Source organism: Onychostruthus taczanowskii, unplaced genomic scaffold (genome assembly GCF_017590055.1).
Source record: "Onychostruthus taczanowskii isolate IOZ18803 unplaced genomic scaffold, ASM1759005v1 scaffold12, whole genome shotgun sequence".
NCBI classification, from domain to species: domain Eukaryota; kingdom Metazoa; phylum Chordata; class Aves; order Passeriformes; family Passeridae; genus Onychostruthus; species Onychostruthus taczanowskii.
Genome location: NW_024498351.1, coordinates 3,457,529 through 3,467,862, shown reverse-complemented (window position 1 = coordinate 3,467,862; position 10,334 = coordinate 3,457,529). Strand labels below are relative to the sequence as shown.

Below are 10,334 nucleotides of genomic sequence, written 5' to 3'. Positions count from 1 at the left end.
TCACCTCTGGATACTGCAAACCAAGTGCCTACACCATGATCAAACCAAGTCAAGCACCCCCTGAAGGCCTTTTTTACCTTTCTGTTATAGGTCAGCAAAGAGAAAGAACTCATGGGTTGTTCTGGGTTTTTTTCTCAGTGCAGTAATAAAAACCCAACATTTTTTGATGACAGGAGCTGTGCTATGTCCCTGCTTGTGCTCCCTGCCCCCATGACAGGAGGCAGACTCCTTCCTCTGGATGGACATTTCTCCCAGGCAGCCTCAGTGGGCACAGTGGGTTTTCCCTTTTCCACAGGGACAGCCATGGGCAGCCTCATCTCCTAGGGCACCTGTGGGTCCATGCATGGCAGCCCACACAACTTCACACACCTCCTAATCTCCAAGGTGGCAGAGGCTGGTGGTGCTGGGGTTCCCCCACAGTATGGGGGCTTTAGGGGGAGACCCCAGTCTCCTCCTGGCCATTCTCAAGCCTGAGGAATGCAGTTGCAGTGGGACTCTTGCACGAAGTCCAAACTGTCATCCATCCTGGCACAGGACAATTCCTGGTCTAAAAATAACCAGCACAATTTCCCAGCGACCTTACCTTGTTCAAAACTCCTCTGCTTAGTGGATTACTGAATCAATTAATGGATCCTCTGATTAATCCCCTTCTGGCTTGTGGTCACCTGCCTCTACTCCTTTGGAAGGAGAATCAGCTTAACAAAGGGAAGATTAAAATACATTGGCTCTGAAACTGCCATATGCTTTCATTTGTGGCTTTTGTCCCTTACTGGTGAGCATCTCTCTTGCCTCACTATCTCCAGCGGTTGGGCAGCCAGTGTAAAACACACTGCCTTTCATTTGTGGCTTTTGTCCCTTACTGGTGAGCATCTCTCTTGCCTCAGTATCTCCAGCCTGTCGCCAGTGGTTGGGCAGCCAGTGCAAAACACACTGACCCTGTAGGACGCAGATAAAAGCATTCTCCCTTTATGTCATGCCCTGCACAGGGGGGGAACAACTGTGTTGTTCCTCTGCAATCCAGATGCCAAACTGACTCACCCACAGACCTGACTGGAGTTCAGAATTTGGTCTGCAGACTCTGGCATCAACACTTGTTTTCTGCTTAGCCTTTGCAACTTTCCTTCTCTCTTACACTGAGGGGAACTCTGCTTTTTTGAGTTAGGCTCCAAAAATCCCAACATAGAACTCTCTTATTTTGCCCAGGGTCACACAATTGAGTATCTGAACCACACAGCTTAAACCCACCTATGTAACTGGATCTGCCTGTTCTCCAGGCATTTGAGAAAACAGGCCCCAAATCCAAGCCGACTCAACATACATTGTAGCCTTTTGTATTTCTACTTCTGTCACAAGCATAGAACTTTTAAGTCTCAGTAAGAAGATATTCTTACTGACAGTCAAAAGTTTTGCTAAACTAAAGTTTTGCTAAAACTTTAGCAAAAAAATTTAAACCCAAATTGAGGAGTTGCATTGCATCAACTTACTGCATGCTTTTGAGTTTAGTTTGCCACACTTCCCTGCATGAAAGGACAGTTCCTGTGCTGCCTTCCCCCAGCAGCTGTTTCATTACTTCTTAAACTATTACAGCAAAACAATCAAGACAGAAACTCCACACATAACCTATCCTAGGAAGAAAGTCTTCCCACATTAAGTTGAATTCTGTAATTTTCCCTGATGACTATTCTTAAGGAATGATGATTTTATTTTAACTCCCAGAAAGCGTTCCTGCTGAGTGCTGCCTCTGCGCTGTGTTCAAAGAGATGTTCCAGCCACAGCACAGCCCAGAGAGAGTGACGTTCCAAGGGGTGATGTGGGCAGACGGCAGGAGCGTTTCTGAAGGAGCTTAGCGCTGAATTGGTTGAGCTAGTTTTTCAAGCCGTGGAGAACAAACTGCCTTCAGAGCACTCTCTTTCACTCTGAATGCGTCTGGGTTGAGTGCAGTCAAGCCCATACGAGGTCTGGAGGAGAGAAACAGGGATAGTCAATCCTGAGTGGAGCAAGGACAGCTGTCAGCTGCCTGCGAGCTCCCACACCTCCACCTAAGCCTGCCCTTCCCTGTCAAGGGAGGACAAAAGGCATCACACCTCCAATGCTGTCATCAAGGGAGGAACATCTCTCACAGCCACCACAGCCAGGCATTCCCTCATCCTCTGTGAAACATTCTCCCCCAGCACTTCCTGCAGATTGGGCTGAGGTCAGCTGCAACATGCTGGGCAACACGAGTGTATTACACTCTGCCCTTTGCCAGTTAGTTGCTTTTTATAGTTGGAATTAATAACAAGTCCCAACCAGTAATTCTGCTGGAATTAAAGAGTTCCTGTTTCTTCTCTTTTGACTCTCCTTCTACCTCAAAATGGCTTTTTAAATCGCAATCCATGTAGCATTAACTCATCCAAACATATAAAACCGAGGCATTTTGGAAGTGGAAGAGCACTTCCTAATCTTGGCCTGATCTCTCTGGCCAAACACAAATGACCAAGGTGCCATGAGCCACACAAAATGGGCTGGCAGCTGACCGTTTCCCCGTGACAGGGAAGCAGTACCTACCTTGCGGAAGGCTGGGCCAGCCCCACAATTCTTTCTGTAGCCACTGCACGCTTGGCAGCCTTTGTCACAGGCCACTCAGGATCCCGTGCAGGCAGGAACTTAGGGTGGAGTTGTTTGGGCTTCGACAGCTCAATGGTCCGAGGGCTTGCAACTACCTTCCGAGATGAAACCTGTGGAAGGAAGAATGGGGAGGAAGGTCTTTAGAGATGCTCCTGGCATTCAAGGGTGCTCAGCCTGCAACCAACTCAGTGTTACCAGGTTCACAGGCACTGACCACACACAGATGGGACACAATCATATCCTCAGCTGTGTTTGGCACCAGGCAAACTGTAGAAGAAATCACTGCCTCGTTAGCCCCACAACCTGCCCTCCAGCCTCCTATTACTCACAGCCCTTTGTCTGTGAACCCACAGCACTGGAGATCCCAGTCAGGCACTTGGCCATCTCTCTCCGCCCCTACAAGTGCAGGTTAGGCACAGCTCTGCTGTTCTTCGGGGATACGTGCTGGGAGTCAATTCATGCTCTGAATGGAGCACAAGTCCTGCTTTCCAGCTCAGGAAGCAGCTATGCCACCCTCATGGAGAGCAGCACATCCTGGCTGACATGAAGAGAGCCACAAGCAACTGAGCACCTGTGCCCTCTCCCGTGCCAGAAGTTCCATCCGTGTAGGATCCCAGGTGACGTTGCCTTACCGTAGACGTGACAACACCAGGTTTGGTGTGCGTGGGGCAGCAGGTCATCTCCCTGATCAAGGGCTCTGCGAGTTTCTGGACCCGCGCCGATGCTTTGGCCGAGACTGCTAAGCTGGAAACCTCTGTTGGCACCTGCATGGATCCAGAATGGGGGAGGGATGTGCAGACAAAGAGCTTGTACAGCAGCCCACAGGGACATGCTCCCTCTCCACAAGGATGAGCATCCCAGCACCCTTCCTCTGCATGCATGGTCACTCTTAATTTTCCAGAATCCTTTTTTTTTTTCCACCTGAACTATTAAGTCATTTTGGTGCTATACAGATTCCCCAGCTGTTGCCCACTCAGAGCCAGGAGGGGCGTGCCTGTAATGAGAGCCTGTGTAGCCAGGTAAAAGTACAGAGAAATTCCTTCCATGTTTTTCATATTCATCTTCCTGGCCGAATCAAATAACTTCCCTGCTAAGGAGAGACATTCAGATTTCAGGGTAAATTTGCTGCTACAGTTAACTGCATTCCTACAGAAAATGTGGTTACTTCTCCAGCGGGGAACTTCTTCCAAAATTTTTCACAGGTTACTGTCCTTCTCCAGGCCAGCCTCCCTTTTCCCAGCCCCAGAGGCTGCATCCAGAAAAACTAGCCTTTGCCATGGAAATGAGTGTAATCTGAGATTGCTCCAAGCCCTTTCACCCCTGCCAAAGCAATGACCCACCTAAAAGGAACAAGTTCAGAAATATAAATTAGGCTTCTGGCAAAATGTAGTTAAAATACACATAGTAGTTGCAATCTCATGCCCCCTGTGTACTCCGATAGGAGCACAGCTGCCCAACTAGAAACATGACTACTCCCTAAGAGCTAAACATGCCATTTCCATCAGGTTTCTCCACTTTGCCAGGCTGCTTTATCAGAGGATGCAGCCCAGATGCCTCCCTTGGCTCTCCTGCTATACTAGGCCGCTCCAACCTGGCTGTTTTTTGTCTCTCAGCAGGAGATTTGCAAAGACAACATTCTTCTCAGAAAAGGAGTTTCTTCCAGTGCCATAAACTGCAGCAGAACCAGGCAGCTTCTCTCCTCCAGACACTGGGCACATCCAGGGGTGGGATACAGGGTCTAGAAACTCAGGACAGTCTGCTGCATCCCTGTGCCCTCCAAATCTCACTCAACCTCCTCCTCACCTCTCTGGGCGGCATGAAGTCTGGGTGCAGCCCCTTTGGCTGGGCAAGCTGCAGTATCCGCTTGGAGGCATTATAGTTCTGCGCAGCCAGGGACACAGGCCACTCCGGGGACTCACGGGATCTGGAAGCACAGAGTCATGGCACTGCCACTCAAGGGTGTTCTCCAATCTGGCAGCAGCTGGGTTGTCTAAGCCTCACAATTGCTGCAGTAGAAGGCAGCTTTGTCTTGTGGCCATTTCCAGTGTAGAACTCATCCCATGAGAGAATCCAGAAGTTCTAATCCCAGCAGAGACCCTGCTCTGCATTTTTGCCCTCTGTTTACCCATCCTCTGTTCCTGCATTTATTAGACACCACTGATGCTACAAGACCCAAAGCTCTACCTATAACACCCTGTAGGCTTTCCAGCCTCTCACCTTTGCGCCAGGTAAGCAGGAAGGTATTTTTTAGGTTCAGATAACCTCAGCAGCCGTTCAGAAGGGTAGCCATACTTCACTAGCAGGGGATTCCCACCGATTACTGGTCTGCAACTGTACAGAAAGAAAGATTTTGAGGAGCAGCACAGAAGAGCTAGCAAAAGGCAACAGAGAACATGATCCTTCCAGATGGTAACCTAAGTCTGGTTAAACATCCATGCCCACATGTACAAAATTTGGCACTGGTGCACATGGAAAAGCCATGAACAAATAGGCATTTACACCTGAGATTTCCTCACTTTAAATGCTGTTGGCATTTGAAGAGTCCTCTTTTAAGCACTCTCAGTGCACTGCTTTCAAAGTCTAGGCTTCTCCTGAACCATTTAAAGAAGCTGCCCCACAACATCTGGCAGCATTTATGTTGGTCAGCTCTGCCATTTTGAAACCTCTTTGTTACAATGGCTTGATAGCACCTTGTGCCCTTGTAGCTCCTTTCATCTTGGTGTCTCCCCTAGTGCCTTGCTCATCCAGCTTTCAAACAAGCATAACTGTTGGAATATGCCTGTCATCACCAGGGAAGAAGGAAGAAGAGGCAAGAAGAAAGGCAGGAAGTGCTGTTGTATGGACACATTTAGCAAGAGACAGTAGCTCTCAGGAGGACGAGAGCCCATAACTGGTGAGCTTCATCTCCTCCAACAGAGCTACGAGACAGTAGCTCTCAGGAGGACGAGAGCCCATAACTGGTGATAGTGGCAGAGGAGAGAAAACTACAGACATGCATGTCTTGACATTCCTCCAGGTCGAGGAAAGCCAGGAGTGCAACACAGTTTCATCTCCATTCTCATTCCCAGGACTTCTCACAGACTAGCAACCACCATTTTGACTCCAAAAGAGCTTCATCTCCTCCAACAGAGCTAGAAATTACTTGCTTCAAGTAATGCAGCACCACTGTCATTTATGCTTTTTATATCAATTTTCATTCCAATTCCAAAACATGATCTAGGTTTTACACCATGCAGTGACAGCAGAGGTTTAACTCAAGGCAAGAGACCTGGATTCCTTCCAGCAGCAGAACACTGCAAGATTTCTCTGTTCCTAACTTTACCTTAAAGACTTAGGTCAGACTCCAAGAGGATGCAGGGTTTCATTAACTGTGTCCAGGTGCCTGGCTGGGCTGTATCAGCGCCAGTGGGACACGCAACACGCTAGGGACAGTTCCTCTCTACTCACAGGTGCAACACACATTCCATCAAGAAATGTATGCATGTACATGATGTCTACTTCAAACCAAAGCACAGCTGCTGGATGGGTATTTTTGTTACAGCAGAGCAACATGCTCCCTTTGTGCTTGGAGACTGAGATCAAGACAAGCTCCTAGGGCAGCTGATGGGAACCCAGAGCTCTAATCAGACCAGCAACTATGTGTTGCAGAAGTCCTCACAGCTGGGAACTGGGTGTGAGGAGATAAAAGGGCACCACAATTTATCACTCCACAGTTCCTCCCCATTTTGGAAGTCAAGTACTTAGGGTGACTATGCTCCCATAGCACTTTCTTCTCTGCTCCAGACAGCCCCTGTTCCAAGCACAAAACAGCTGGTGAGTTTGGTGCCATGGAGCTATCTGCGGGGCAGCCTCTTCAGGAGAGGAGATGGCATCTCCCCTTTCCCTGGGAGCCAGTATAGCCCCCTAGAGAATATGCTCTGAGCTGCCTCCTTCCCCAGGATGTGCTACCACGTCACTGACCTGCGCCCATACTTGGTAAAATCTTTCTTGGGCTTGCACAGATACAAGGTTCTTGCAGATGGCCGAGCTGTCATAGCACCAGGTGAGAGGGTCCATATCGTCTCTTGGTTTCCCCATACAAGCCTAGCATGAACAGCAAGGTTGTCAAATTTTAGTAACAGGTACTAGTGTGAAATGTGTTTGCTGAGGCTATCCTTCCCTGCCCAGGATGGAACACACACACACAAACACACCCTATGGCTCCCCACACCTGCAAAGTGCCACTAGCACCCCCTGAGCATTCTCCTTCTGTGGCTCTGAATTTCCCAACACTCTCCTGCTCGTTGTTGTCAACTAAAAGGAAAAGAGTCTTAAAGTGATAGGTTTTAGTTACCAGTGGATGCACACAGAGGGTCACTGCATTACATCTCTGAAACCCCTGGAGGAGTTTCATCATTGCATTTCTTTTGCCTCACCATTACCACCTAACTATACCACAGGTATGAGAGTGAAAATAGTAACAACTTTACAGTCAGGGTGTGCCATGGAAAGTGGGTGAGGTTTTACAGCAGGTTAGTGGTTACTCTCCTGTGCCCAGGGCAAACTGGGAGTTGCTCATCCCTCACTGAGAGGCCACGGTAGGAGAGGGTACCGGGGTAGTTGGGACAGGGAACAGTAGGGCAATGGGTTTGTGGAGTCTTTTTCGAGACCCATACAGATAATGAGAAAAGATGTTATCAAGAAATTGTTGCCCTGGCTTGTCAAGCTGTAGTTTGATCACATCACACAGACAGCAACTCCGTTCCTAAAGCTGGGCTGTAGCCTCCAGGACAGAGCAGCCTGGCTCCCACGGTCCAGTCGCCTTGCACCATACACCATCCCACCCCACAACATCTCAGCTGGACAGCTCAGACCAGATGGGGCAACAAAGGCAAGGCTTGGGTCAAGCCCAGGTTGAGATTTTGAGAGAGCAAATTGAAGGGAGCCCTTCAAGTATGGAACATCTCAGTCTGCTTTTCTAGGGACAGAAGGGAAAGGAGTGGCCAAGGGTCTGCTCCAGCTGAGTCCCGTCAGTCCCCAGCCCTTGAGCAAGTGCTGTTTGAACACCTACTTACGTGGGACTGCTGACTTGGCAAAATAGTGGCTTGGGGTCTGCAAGTACCTCTATCCTGCCAAAATAGCAGAAAAGGACAAACATGCTATTAACCATACAGTTAAACCAACAAAGCATAAAGAAGCTACTGCTGTACTCAAAGCCATACAAACACTCTCAAAGCCCTGTGCTTTTGCCTCCATTCCCTTGAGAGAGCATGTTAAAGGATCTCACTCTTCAAGTACTTTCCACCCATTTAATCTGGTGAATTTACCAGCCCATTAATTTTGTGTTTTCCCTTGGACAGCAGAGATACAAATTTGCAATTCTGCCTCCACTGATGGCTAGGAGAGTGGGAAGGAACTTTTCTGGTCAATAACATACCATGAAACAGGTACAAGGATGATCTCCCAGCCTATGGGAGCCCAGATGAACAAACACCTGTTATCACCATGTCATGGTTTATTAAAAGGCGCCATGGGGATAGCACTGTGTTTCCACATGGCTTTAGGAGACACTTTATTTCAGGCCATTTAGCACAGAGGTCCTAGATGCTGTATAGACACAGGAACATACATGGTCTCTGCCTTAGGAGCAGCTCTGGAAATGTTTTTACTGAATATACAACAGATCAAACCCTTTCATGAAGATCAGGTACCACTGCTGAGGCCTGAAATCCCAGTGACTGGGAAGTGCCTGAATTTTATGAGCCTTGGTACAGAGAGAAGAACAAGATAATCCAGTGCCACAAGTGTGTTACACAACTCCTCGATGTCGCAGACCAAGCCCATACCCACCCACTGGGGCTACGGGTGCCGACCCACAGCCAGCTGGTGAACAACCACACTGGGCAGGAGCTGTGGAAGTGCTCCACCATGGAAAAAACACAGAAGGTGGAAGCCTGAGTTTGCTTCCCTCCTCCATATCACCTGGCAACGTGGCAGCATGGCCCTAGAGAAGAGCAAGGACACCAGCAGAGAGAGATACCTGGCAACAGAAAACAATCTGTGCTTTGGAGACACACCTGTGGTTTCTCTGATACTGCTAGTAAGATACCAAGCCCTGGCAAATGCTTGTCAGAGAGCTCAGCACCACAGAGATCCCTGAAATGGCAGGCTGCTGTTATAGCATCGTCACTGCACGAGATGCCTGTCACGCCTAACTTGGGCCACAGCGCTGCAAACACAGCTCCTGCTGAGATCCCACAGAGGCAGCTGCCTGTAGGACTTTGGCCCCCTGCCACCAGTTCAAGACAGGACATGGTCAGGAAGGCAGACGTCATTTCAGCAGCCAAAACCCAGTTTAAGCTCCTTATTCCCAAGCGGGTCCCCAGAGGGTTTTCCTTGCAAAGGTGCAAGGGGGTGAAGGATTAGCACACAGAGTTCCCCCCAGCCCAGCTGTGTTGCAGAGCTGGCACTATCTCTGCAAGCAGGCTCATTGCTTTTCCTCAGCCACTGGCACAGATCCAGCACACAGCCACAGCCAAATCTAGCACAACATAGTGCACATGGCCCTAGCGCCCCACGCTGCTGTGCAAGGCTTGCATCATGATCCAGCCAAGGAATGAGGCATACATGCATTCAGATCAGGTCTCTCAACTCACTGGGCAATCTTTTTTTGTTCTTTTTCCAATTACAAAAAGAAAGATTACATTTATCATGGCAAAAGCTCTAGACAGACAAGTATCCTCACTCAGGACGTACCTTCAAGCAGCTCTGCAACTTGAAGGGGTTAAATCACCTCACTGACAAGACAGCCCTGGTGGAGCCTTTGTTGTTTGGGCTGGCTCATGCTTCCCAGCAAGGCCTTGCTTCAGCCAGACACAGAACACCTCCCCTCCACTGTCTGAGAATTCACACACTCACTGCTTAAGGGAGATCAACTCCTTCTGAGATCAATTCCTTGTAAAGCAAAGAGTCACAGCTTCCGTTTTGAAGGGGCAGGACGGTTGGATGTTTTTCAGAAGCTGAGGTAAGGACAAAACCGGACATAATTTCCTCTCAAGTGTTTATCAGCGTCATCCGATACACTGACTCACTGCTTGGTGTAAATCCCCGACTGAGCCCTCTCAAGAGACATGGGGTATTGGCCTCAACACCCAGCCAGGAGGGGAAGGCCTCTTACCTGCTTCGTGGGTATACACACATGCAAGGTGTAAAAGCTGACACTGCAAAGACAAGAACAGGTGAATTTAAAAGCTTGATAACACCTTGGGCCTGGGCTTCCTGCTCTTTAGCATGCAATAATCATACGGCAGATGAAGTTTGTGCATCTCCCCAGGATAGCTGCTCAGCAGATGTTTGTACTGCTTTTCCCTGGTACCTTCCTCTCCAGTGGCTGCTCCTCACGGGGGGATGCTGGCAGCCCCCAAGGCTGCAGGACAGAGCACCCCAAGCACCAGTGGTCACCAGCCTGCAGGCTCCCACCTGCTCTACAGCCATCCCTTATGACTGCCTTCAGCAGCTTCAGGGGAGGTTTTCAGAGCCTCGGGGAAATAGCAGCTGTATTAAACTGGGACCAGGTGCCAGTATAAAACAGCCGGGGGGTAGGGGTTACGGGATGACAGGAAAACCAGCGACGTGGCCACACGTGCAGTCACTGCCCCCACGGCAGCGAAGGCCACGCAACGGGGCCGGCATCCCGCAGTCCCCTCCGCGGCGGCCGGGGCCTGCCGGCGCCAGCCAGCCCACCGCGC

At 49.5% G+C, this 10,334-nt stretch overlaps 1 protein-coding gene across 1 annotated transcript; it reads right to left on the bottom strand.

Annotated features, from left to right (window-relative positions):
- Positions 1–848: 848 nt before the first annotated feature.
- On the bottom strand, positions 849–8,404 carry THEGL (theg spermatid protein like). Its single transcript, XM_041395784.1, has 7 exons — positions 7,662–8,404; positions 6,568–6,690; positions 4,825–4,938; positions 4,411–4,531; positions 3,240–3,371; positions 2,548–2,717; positions 849–1,958 (listed from the first exon to the last, which is right to left on the bottom strand). Exons 1-7 carry the CDS (start codon positions 7,775–7,777, stop codon positions 1,844–1,846), a joined length of 891 nt encoding a protein of 296 aa, XP_041251718.1. The 5' UTR covers positions 7,778–8,404; the 3' UTR covers positions 849–1,843.
- Positions 8,405–10,334: the final 1,930 nt, after the last annotated feature.

Excerpts from the sequence above, each read along its gene's own strand:
- THEGL (XM_041395784.1), bottom strand. The coding sequence starts at position 7,777 with ATGCTTTGTTGGTTTAACTGTATGGTTAATAGCATGTTTGTCCTTTTC. Across the intron at positions 3,372-4,410 it reads ACTTCATGCCGCCCAGAGAG|GTGCCAACAGAGGTTTCCAG; the intron begins GTGAGGAGGAGG and ends GGATCCATGCAG. Across the intron at positions 1,959-2,547 it reads CTGGCCCAGCCTTCCGCAAG|ACCTCGTATGGGCTTGACTG; the intron begins GTAGGTACTGCT and ends TCTCTCCTCCAG.